At 39.5% G+C, this 12064-nt stretch overlaps 2 protein-coding genes across 12 annotated transcripts in view; both read right to left on the bottom strand.

The window, feature by feature from the left end:
* Nucleotides 1–12064, bottom strand: part of Samuel (SAM-motif ubiquitously expressed punctatedly localized protein) — a 760488-nt gene that overhangs the window by 446353 nt on the left and 302071 nt on the right. The window lies entirely within an intron of this gene.
* Nucleotides 1945–12064, bottom strand: part of Myo31DF (Unconventional myosin ID) — a 79075-nt gene continuing 68955 nt past the window's right edge. For all 11 annotated transcript variants that reach the window (XM_065234213.1, XM_065234215.1, XM_065234214.1 and 8 more), the window contains exon 9: nt 1945–3999. In XM_065234213.1, coding sequence (XP_065090285.1) covers nt 3825–3999 — 175 coding nt within the window. In that variant the 3' untranslated portion in view covers nt 1945–3824. The remainder of the gene's footprint in view (nt 4000–12064) is intronic.

The raw sequence follows: 12064 nt of genomic DNA, 5'->3' as shown, positions 1-12064 counted from the left end.
ATATCATTTTGCTGAGATATCAGCTAACAAACAAATATTTTGCAGATATATCAGCAAAAGTAAATGCCGAGGTAATTGGCTGTTGGAGATTTTTCCGAGCTAGATTAAGTGTGTATTACTCTCGATTCGCCATGAGACTGTAACCTGGAGAGATTTGCTGCTAGGGGAACGTCCAGTGTCGTTTTTATGATTAAAAGCCAAAGACGAAAACGATCAGAGCTATGGAAAACGAAAATTTAGGCAAACATGATGACAAACAGAAAGCTGCAGTAAACATAAACAACAACGGTGAAACGTAATTGAATGTATGCGTTAAAGTTACACTATTAAATTTTTGTAGCTTTCCGCTTGACAGTTAATATCATTAATATTTATACTAAAATCACAGACAAACAGACGTAACTCTTCATTGTGTATCTTTGTTCACGCATTTAACGGTTGATTTGAATATTATCAGTTCCGCGAACTACTCGCCGCAGCGCTGGCATCGGATCACTTTGACGTTTCTATACATTCTATAGAACTTTTATGCAATATTGTTTGCGAGTTAGCGAGCAAGCTTGTTTTCCGCGAGAAGCCTGAAAGATGTCGCTACTGAGGTCCTATGTTTTGAGATACTATGTTTTCAAGAAAAACTTATTCAAAGAGTTACGTCTGTTTGTCTGTGCTAAAATCTATAATAACTACCATTTTGTGCAATTTTTACACCAAATATTACTTCAGATCAAGTTGTACTTCCCCTAGGGAAGCAGTGATGTCTAATAAACGCTGAATAATCAAAAATGTTTTCGAATAAGCTCTGTTACAACTCATATAAGTCGAATAACAACTTCTTGACATACCTTATACAAAACCAATAGATCAAAGTGTTGTGGTTGAATAAATTCTCCAGATTTGTGGAAACAAAGCCTGAACAGAAGTTATTTTTAAAAATAATACAAGTATTATTAAGCATGCAGTTGAATAAAATTTTCAAAAAGTCGTTTCTTCAATAGACGATTGTTTGTTGGGAGGTCTTTTTGTACGTAACAATTAACTTTTAGTCAGCCTTTAATCAGGTTTTAGTTTCTGTGTAGAGTTAGTTAGTGGTTGAAGTGAATAATTATCCAATGTAACAAACAGTGATTGAAGAATAAAAATTATTTTTATTGCATTCGGACTTCGGATTCAGAAATTAAGTCTATATCGTTTTGCTATGGAATGGCTGAATAATAAAAATAATACCTACCATGTTTATGTTGAGGGAAAAGGTTTCTTGAAAATGTCTGTGAGTTTATTACCGAAGACAACATATCATTAAGACTGGCAACTCTTACGTTTTTTTCATGCGACCGCTATGAGATAGGCACAATTGCGCCATCTGTCGCAGAAAGATAATAACTCCATACGAATTTTTTAGCAGTTCTATTGTATCTGTCTGATATGATGTCTTCGGTATAACACAAAACAATACAAAATATACTTAGAAGGACAATTCGGGCAATAAACTAGCTTCACTTTGATTCAGTTGACATTTTTTATTAAATCAACGCGAACAATGGATTACGTCCTAAGTAACATTGACAGATTTTCTTCATCGATGTTATCTTTGCATCCTAACGGCCCAACTTTTTCGATAAACGAAGCTATTATCCAGCAACTAATACGGCAAACACGGCAAGAAACGGTAGTCTATGAAGAGAATCTGTCAATGTTACTAAGGACCTAATCCATTGTGCGGCTTGAAATATCCAATTTCAATATGGTTACAGACAAAGGTATTAGTAAAATTCATTTTGATTGCAAACGCACTTAGCAAAAGGCACGGCTAAAACTAGTATGTATAAAATATTTTACATGTAAAAAAAATGCTTCGTCAGCCTGATTCCGTTTACCGTTATAAAAAAAAACAAAACGATGAAAATATAATAACTACATATATACGCCTACGCCTTTCTATGCAGCTCCCCTATGACGCAAATTGACTAAAATGTGTTAGTTCCCTGTCGTTCTACAACGGCCGTTCCTTTCTTCTCGTTTCTATGTTCAAAAGTATCACAAACAAATAAAAAACGATTTTTTCTTCTCTTCCACACTTGATCCGAACGCGTTCAATTCCCTACTAAACTTGTCCTGTTACCGTACAATGGCACTTGTAATTGTCTTGCTGTTCTAGAAATACGATCCTTGATTGCATATGCCGCAGTTTAAACAATATGATAAGATAATATTTTCAAGTACATTGCTTTGCAGTTTTTGCCAATTTGTTGCATCCCTATCGCTAAATTAAGCACTTGTGTGAGTGTATGAGTCCAGTGCTGCCGGTGGACGCATAACTGCCCCATGCGTCACAAACAGAGAAAATCGCCAGAATGTTAAGGGGTCATCGACAAATTATGTAAGGCAATAGTTGGTGTGAGGGTTATTTCTTACATTTTCTTACAACCCCCATTTTCTTACATAAGATTTAATAGTTAGAAGTAAATAATTTGATCTTGACTCTTTTATGACAAAAATCCCAGGAGCGCATGAAAAAGTTATTTATTTGTATAAAAATGTTCCCAACTCAATATATAGGTTTTGGGAAGACAGAAGGTCAAAAGGACAAACGGTCGAAAAGCCAAAAGCTGATGTAAATATTCTGAAATAGATTTGTCATGACTTCAAACAATTTCTCAACAGTAACTTATACTATTTCCACTTCAATGCTCATTCTTTAAAATTTGGTTTACATTGATTTTGCTTTAATGTTGAATAATATAATTAAAGCTACTATAAATGCCATATTACCTTCATAGAAAATTTTATCATGAGAATTATTTGAAATACTGTGGTTGAGTTTTAAACATGTACACTTTAAACTTTGTAAAACTTGTGAGGTTTAGGATTTGAAAAATTGATGAGATATTAAAATCTTATATTTTTATTAGATTAGTTTTTCTTTTATACATGATAAGATCTTCCGAAATAAATGGAACAACTAAGATGAGCTATTAGAACCTCATATTTGTCAGTGGCTTTTCCTTCTTTTATTCGTGAGCAGTGCTTTAATGTATAAAATATCAATACAATTTACTCTTCTTTAAATTACACTACTTCTTCAAAAATAAATATTTTTGGGGATTTGACCTTTTGTCCTTTCGGCTTTTTGTCCCTTTCAACCTTTTGTGCATTAGACTTTTGTCTTTCGACATTTTATTATGGATATCAATATTTAACGGTTTTCTTGGAACATTAAAATCTTTAAAACTAAGATTTTAAGGGGAACCGGGGTTAACTGTAAATCTTACAGTGTCATACAAGATGGTGAGCGGGGTTCTAATAATAACTCAAAAACCTTACATAATGGATTTCCCCTATGTCGATTTGTCCCACTTGAATGATGAACGCATACTTCACCCACTGGAACAATTCAAAATCAATAACATGAAATTAAAAAAAAAATGTTTCTTAAATCTAGCTTTAAGAATCATAAGGGCGTAACTGCGACGATCGGTTCTCATCGATTTTCTTTTGTGAATCGTTCCAGTGCGACAAATCGATTTTTGTTTTTTTCGAATTTTCCTATAATAAACAGCATGTAATATCCCAAAAGTACACATCAAATTATGGCGATAAGCATTAACCTCAAAATTGCCGAAACGTCACATGGGACAGTTGTTATGCGTCCGCCGGCACTACTCGTTTAAACGGATCATATCCGGTTTTTTCTTGTACAATCTTAAAAAAGATACTGTTACTGCTTCAGTACACGTACGTTAGAAACCCATTGGAAAGTAAATTTAAAAATCATACTTAAAGCACACACACATTCAAATGAACGAAAAAGAAAAACACGGCAAACATTATATCGCACTACCGTACGAGGAAGGAACCTTAAATACGATTACAGCACCGGAATGTTCGAAGGCGGGCGTCTCGACGCCTGCGACGGCTTCTACGCTCAGCGTGCGCATCTTATTGCCCAGGCGAAGTTGGAACGTCGGCGATACGCTCACCGGAAGGTCCTGGTTGCACAGTCTGAAACGGGAACGAGAAAATGGGATTATAATCGGTTGATCGATTTATGAAGATATGTAGACTTAGAGCAGGGGTGCTCATCTACATGCGGCTCACAGATTGATTGTTTCTTCTTCTTCTTCTTCTTCGCATTTCAAGCTTATTGCATATCGCATATTAGATTATTGCGTGCTCTCAACTTAGTGTTCTAGATGCACTTCCACAGTTATTAATTGAGAGCTTACGATGCATGTACCATTTTTGCATTGGTATAATTGTGTGGCAAGTCCAATCATACTTCTATGCCCAGGGAAGTCGAGAAATTTTCCAACCTGAAAAATTCCTAGACCGGACCGGGAAATTGAACCCAGCCACCTCCAGCATGGTCTTGCTTTGTAGCTGCGCCTTTACCGACTGAGCTAAGGGAGGCCCCTATTGATTGTTTGCGGTCCGCGGAATGCTTTCAGTGTCCGCAGACTGACCAAACATTTCAAAGATGCTTGATGTGTGTTGTAATTTCATAATAGTACTGTAGAGTTTAGGATTAGAGTGTTCAGAAGCTTGGATAGGATTTGAGAGAGCAAGCAAGATGTAGAGAGAGAAATAGAATGCGGGGTTGTAGGTAGCAGTTTCATCTAGCTAGAGGATTGAGGATTGGACGGTACAAGCAACAATCAATACGAAACTAACGATTTTAAATTGGCTCACCACTTTAGTAGCCTATTGGTCCCAAGCAAACGATTAACGTACCCTATTCTAGTCGAAATTCTAGTACTACGAAATGTTTGTTTTGATTCGCTATGAAAGTTTGACAGATAAAATGAGGGGTTATTGGTTGTTCCTATGTTTCGAGGGGTGAATCGATTAGCTTGGGACCGAAGACAGTACCAGAGCTGAGCCAAAAAGTTTAGCTCGTTTCTTCGGGACCTTCTGGTCTTAGAGTTACCTCTATGGTACAAGTGCCCGAATAGAAATTGTAATGTAGGAAACATCAGCAGACATCTTCAATACATTAAATTTTAACGTGTATTGCTGTAACCTTAATGTATTCAGACTTCAGTGTGACGTCCAAGTACATAAAAATACATTAGCCTCAAACGTTACATCAGAATCAAACGTCTTGACGATGTAAAATTTGACATCAGAATACATCCAATGACAACAGAACCTAACGTTACATTAGAATCAAACATCATCACGATGTAATTTGTTGCACGCATAAAACATCAGAATACATCCAATGACAACAGAACCTAACGTTACATTAGAATCAAACATCATCACGATGTAATTTGTTGCACGCATAAAACATCAGAATACATCCAATGACAACAGAACCTAACGTTACATTAGAATCAAACTTCATCACGATGTAATTTGTTGTCCCTCGGTCTCTCGCCGCATGCAAAGTTTGTTTTGTCCTGAGTCAGCACTACACGGCGAATGAGAACGACCCTAATTTGAGGTTAGTTCACTCATAAATCGCAAAAAGTGCAGGAACTCAGTTTTGAATTAATTTCCCTCATGTTCCGAATATGAGAAAAGCAAAGATTGGATTCTCTGGATTCTCGTAAATTTTCCTTATTTTAGGGCAGATTTTTGAGGTTTTCCACAGGAAAACATGCGGCAAATTTACTCATCCTGCACTTTTTTCGATATTGAGTACACTGTACTCAAATTTGCGTTGATCTCATTGGCCGTGTACAGTTTTTTTTCGCAGTGGGAAAAGTTTGATTTGTTTACGAATTAGCCCGGGAAAGTGCCGACAATGTGTCCGTCGCGAGTTTTGGTGGCGATGCAATGTTTTTCTGGTAAGTAAATGTGAATTTATTAATTTAATGTAATGTAATTATTTTTTTTTTAGGAAAGTGTACCGGTACCAGTCCCAGCCGAATCCCGGTAGGGAATCCGAAGCTGGATCCCGGGCGGGGAGTTTGCAGCCAGATCTATTTGCAGGTTAGTCAGTGTATTTTTTTACTAAAAGCTACAAGCCCGATGACGGGTTCCGTAAACGGAGCCCGATGGGGATTCCGTAGACGGATCCCGATGGGGAAACCGAATACGGATCCCGATGGGAAAACCGAATACGGGTCCCAATGGGAAAACCAAATACGGGTCCCAATGGGGAAACCGAATACGGATTCCGATGGGGAAACCGAATACGGATCCCAATGGGGAAACCGAATACGGATCCCAATGGGGATTCCGTAGATGGATCCCGATGGGGAAACCGAATACGGATCCCGATGGGAAAACCGAATACGGGTCCCAATGGGGAAACCGAATACGGATCCCGATGGGGATTCCGTAGACGGATCCCGATGGGGAAACCGAATACGGATCCCGATGGGGAAACCGAATACGGATCCCGATGGGAAAACCGAATACGGATCCCAATGGGAAAAACAAATACGGGTCCCAATGGGGAAACCGAATACGGATCCCGATGGGAAAACCGAATACGGGTCCCAATGGGGAAACCAAATACGGGTCCCAATGGGGAAACCGAATACGGATTCCGATGGGGAAACCGAATACGGATCCCAATGGGGAAACCGAATACGGATCCCAATGGGGATTCCGTAGATGGATCCCGATGGGGAAACCGAATACGGATCCCGATGGGAAAACCGAATACGGGTCCCAATGGGGAAACCGAATACGGATCCCGATGGGAAAACCGAATACGGATCCCGATGGGAAAACCAAATACGGGTCCCAATGGGGAAACCGAATACGGATCCCGATGGGGAAACCGAATACGGATCCCGATGGGAAAACCGAATACGGATCCCGATGGGAAAACCAAATACGGGTCCCAATGGGGAAACCGAATACGGATCCCGATGGGGAAACCGAATACGGATCCCGATGGGAAAACCGAATACGGATCCCGACGGGGAAACCGAATACGGATCCCGATGGGGATTCCGTAGACGGATCCCGACGGGGAAACCGAATACGGATCCCGATGGGGAAACCGAATACGGATCCCGATGTGAAAACCGAATACGGGTCCCAATGGGGAAACCGAATACGGATCCCGATGGGGATTCCGTAGACGGATCCCTACGGGGAAACCGAATGCGGATCCCGATGGGGAAACCGAATACGGGTCCCAATGGGGAAACCGAATACGGATCCCGATGGGGATTCCGTAGACGGATCCCGACGGGGAAACCGAATACGGATCCCGATGGGGAAACCGAATACGGATCCCGATGGGAAAACCGAATACGGGTCCCAATGGGGAAACCGAATACGGATCCCGATGGGGATTCCGTAGACGGATCCCGACGGGGAAACCGAATACGGATCCCGATGAGGAAACCGAATACGGATCCCGATGGGAAAACCGAATACGGGTCCCAATGGGGAAACCGAATACGGATCCCGATGGGGATTCCGTAGACGAATCCCGGCGGGGAAACCGAATACGGATCCCGACGGGGAAACCGAATACGGATCCTGATGGGGAAACCGAATACGAATCTCGATGGGGAAACCGAATACGGATCCTGATGGGGAAACCGAATACGTATCCTGATGGGGAAACCGAATACGTATCCCTATGGGGAAACCGAATACGTATCCATTAGTTATCGTTTCGTGTGGAAAACCTGGAATTGGGTTGTATAATTTCGAAAAACAAACAAATTTTTATACATCATCTGAACGAGCTTCGTTTTCTGAGCACAAATATATTTTTATCGTTCCCATAGACATTCATCTCGATTTGTAAACCAAGATTTAAATTGTCGATAAATTGCTTTAGATGACATTAATATCCTTTTGAATGACAGTTCGCTCTATGGCGAGGGCCGCTAAAATGGTGATGTTTGCAAATGTAATAACACTGATTTATCATAGTTCATGTGAACCAAAATTTATGAAATTTTGGATTTAGGTTCCATTTTTAAACCATTTTTTCAACCTATTAATATTGGATTCAGAGAGCCGCAATAATGGCGGTAAGCTCCAACTCGGATTAACTTTTAATACCGTTCCTGTTTGGATGATCTGCGTATTGTTTGCATAGCATCGTGTTGAATAACTCTGATGTCGACATCAAAGCAGCCGGACATTCTTGATCGGGATATAATCCGAGGATAATACCGATTGAAGCTTACAGCCATAAGTGATTTAATGAATAATTCGCTGATTGCGACTCTCTGAAAACTAAATGCACAGGTTTCATACGTCAAACTCATCCTTTGCAACGTCCTCTTGTAACTTAATAATACAAAATGTCATAATAACGTAGGGTAGAGAACTACTTCGGCCTAATCGCCCGTTTTGGGCCTATCGAGCAGAAAACTTCAATAGAAATCCATTATTTCAGAGTTCGTCAATTCAATTATGCATTTGGTACGATACTTTAGTGAATAAGCTACGGAACGAAGTCAATGAGAACACGTGATATGAAGGTTTGCACCCATTATTCCCAAAAACAAAAGAAGCGCTCCGACCGAATCAATTTTTATCTTCATTCTTTATTCTTTATTTCCATTTCGTCAAGCCAGTGTAGACTACATACAATGATTAATACAATGTTTAATCTTCATCCGATAGGCCGAAGTGAATTCATTGGCGTTTCAATGGCGTTTCAATGCGCTAGGACGAGTTTAGAATCCGTAGGCCAAGTTTGGTGTCAAGAAGCAGTGTTAGACTTTTGACAATATCTCAACGATTGGTTTCTCTTTATCAAATCTTACGGTACATACGGAAAGGTAAATAAATTTGGAAGCCATCAGTAATAATAACATTCCGTTTGGTGCTAAACTACGCTAGATAAAGAAGGACTAAGTGCAGGTTGTGCTTAATAGGCCGGAAATGGGGTAGTTAACCCTATAATGACTTCATAATTCCGAAAAAACATGTTTCCGGGCGAAATAAGTTTCATCAAGCCTTATGATGGTACACAAGATGGGTCGCAAGTTTATATAAAATTTAAAGTGTGGTTCGCAATCAGGGAAAGACTGAGATTTAAGAATTCTAATGTAAATTTTTCATAAATAATGCCAATTTAGAATTCTGTACTATCTAATAACTATTCTTCGAACTTTTAGGCAGTTTGGATAACAATTTAGCCAACGTATAAGATACTTACCACAGACAAATAGACATAACACATTGAATATTTCTCACTGTAAAACATCGTCGTTAAAACATTACCGCCCTCTGTTGAGTACACTGTGGTGGGTAGTACGCTGAACAGATGGCGGTAGTGTGGAAACGTCAAACGCAAGGGAATTGACTATGCGCGCCACAGGTGGCGGTACTACCAACTAAGATACTTTTAAATTGACCGATAAATGCTTGTTCGATGAACATCTTGCGAGTTTTATGTCTGTTTGTCTGTATACTTACTTTACTTTTGCTGATCCGACATCCCTCGGAACCTAACCTGTATAACAAGTTGCGCCAACTAGCTCGGTCCCTGGTTGCTTGTCTCCAATTTCTCGAGCGTCCCACACTTCCTACATCTTACTCCACTTGGTCTAACCACATAGCACGCTGTGCTTTTCTGCGTCTTGTACCGGCCGGATTTGAGGAAAACACCATTTTTGCGGGATTGTTGTCCGGCATTCTTACAACGTGTCCCGCCCGTGGAAGGGTACAATCTTCCACTTTTAGCGACTTTCTGGATATTGGGTTCGCCATAAAGTTACGCCAGTTCGTGGTTCATTCCTAAATAGAGCTGGAACTAGGGCGTAACAGCTTTTGTAATCAATGACTTCTCTCGATGATTTCGCGGAAGTCATGGCTCTCCAAGGCGAATCGACATCACCATCGATTAGAGAAAGACTTCTACTACCCGATGGATATGTTGGTTTGTGTAGGCGTGTCTTGAATTCCGAGAAATCAACAAGAGAAGTCATTGTTTACAAAGGCTGTTACGCCCTAATTCCAGCTCTATCTTGATTCTTCTACTCCATTCACCATTTTCATATACCCTCTGCCAAAGATGGTCCTAAGCACGCGTCGTTCGAAAACTCCCAGTGCTCCTCGAGCATTGTCCATTGTCATATTTTTCATGCACAATAATTTTGTTTATTATATATTTGCAGTTCGTTTGCAGCAATTTTTGGAGCGATCCGTGAAGGGGAAGGCTTGCCACTTGTATATCCGAACAGTGGACCAAACAAGCCAGCAACCCCGTCCAAAGTGTCATGCATTATTGACAAATTGGCACAGTGGGTCGATTTAAAGGGAGATCTGGAGGCGCAGCGATCACATTGTCATGATTGTCTGGTAGTTCACTCAAAAATGCTATAACAATCGCCAAGCTCGCTGTAATGTCACCAAGTGCCTCGTCACCCACGAATAGGCGCCTATGTCAGTGGTCTAACAACTCTTAGCGCGCTAATGGCATAGTTCCCCTGCCGCATAGAGAGTTGCCACAATGATATTAGGTTAGCTAAGGTCAGTTAACTGACTGGTGGGAAACGGGAGCTTAAGCAATGGCTATTCTTTATGCATTTAAGAGATAGTCTACCAGAATGGATGACTTTTTTTTTGTACAATTTTATGTTTTCTGATGGTTTCGGTTGTGCAAAACATGAGAATTAACTTTTTCAATACTTTCAATTGTACAAAGCATTAGAGCTAGAAACAAGATCTTGTAAACACTACACACCTTAACTGGTAGTTTGCTAAAAAAATGCTGCAAAAATCGTCAAGCTCGCTGTAATGTCACCAAGTGCCTCGTCACCTACAAATTGGCGCCTATGTCAGTGGTCTAACAACTCTTAGCGCGCTAATGGCATAGTTCCCCTGCCGCATAGAGAGTTGCCGCAATGATATTAGGTTAGCTAAGGTCAGTTAACTGACTGGTGGGAAACGGGAGCTTCAGCATTGACTGTTATGCACGCATTTTTATGATGTAATCTAACAACAATCGTGTGTAGTGTTTACACGATCATGTTTCTAGTTCTAATGTGTTGTAAATATAATTGAAAGCATTTGAAAAGTAAGATTACTAAAAACATTAGTAAACATCTACATTTGAAAACATTCAAACAACGTTTACTTTAAACGTTTTGTACATCTGAAAACATCAGAGAACATCAAACACGAAGTACAATTGAAAACATCCGAACAACGTTTAGTTCTAACGTTGTGTACATCCGAAAACATCCAAAAAAAGTTTGGTTCCAGCATCGGGAGGCATCTACGTTAGAAAACATCAGAATACATTTACATATAAAAACATCCGAACAACGTTTAGTTCTAACGTTTTTTACATCCGAAAACAACCGAAAAACGTTTGATTCTAACATCAGGGAACCTCTACATTAGAAAACATCAGAAAACGTTTACATATAAAAACATCCGAAAAACGTTTAGTTCTAACGTTTTTTACATCTGAAAACATCCAAAAACGTTTGTTTCTAACATCAGGAAACATCTACATTAGAAAACATCAGAAAACGTTTACATTTAAAAACATCCGAACAACGTTTAGTTCTAACGTTTTGTACATCTGAAAACATCCTTAAAACGTTTGGTTCTAATGTCAATAGATTGAAATTTTCGACGTCAGACCGACATTAGAATGGCAAAATTTTGTTCCAAAATTTCTGATGTATACACCATGTTACGTTGCTTAAATACAACTAAATCATAATGTTTCCTAATGTTTGACACCAGGCATACATTTGATTTCGATGCTGATGTAGACATCAAAATCAAACGTTGGGCTAATGTAAATTTCTATTCGGGTGGTTGGTTGTGAAATACAAGTGTTGTGTAAATAAACCAAACATAAAAGGTCTCGAGCCGAAGCCTATGCTAGCCCAGTATGTGTACTGAAGAGCCACAAAAAAAAAATGGAAAGAGTAGAAGGGTCTGTGCCTAGGGGCACGGACGGAAGTTTGACGTAGGACCGCTAGTGGACGGAATAAATGTGAAGAGCATTTAGTTCTTTTAATTGATCAATTATGTATTCTCTCTTATCTCAACTCTTTCCGTTTTTTTTAAATTGTAGGCGTACCAAATTTCTAGTATTTTTTTTCAAAGAGAAAGTTGATTAAGAGAATCAATCAAAATCACTTTCACCCCTTCCTATAAGTTTGGTTACAAG

The sequence above is a fragment of the Ochlerotatus camptorhynchus genome, unplaced genomic scaffold (genome assembly GCF_037179485.1).
Source record: "Ochlerotatus camptorhynchus isolate MF236.1 unplaced genomic scaffold, CSIRO-AGI_Acam_v1.1 ptg000432l, whole genome shotgun sequence".
Classification (NCBI taxonomy): Eukaryota; Metazoa; Arthropoda; class Insecta; order Diptera; family Culicidae; genus Ochlerotatus; species Ochlerotatus camptorhynchus.
This window is presented reverse-complemented; position numbering and strand designations above follow the sequence as displayed.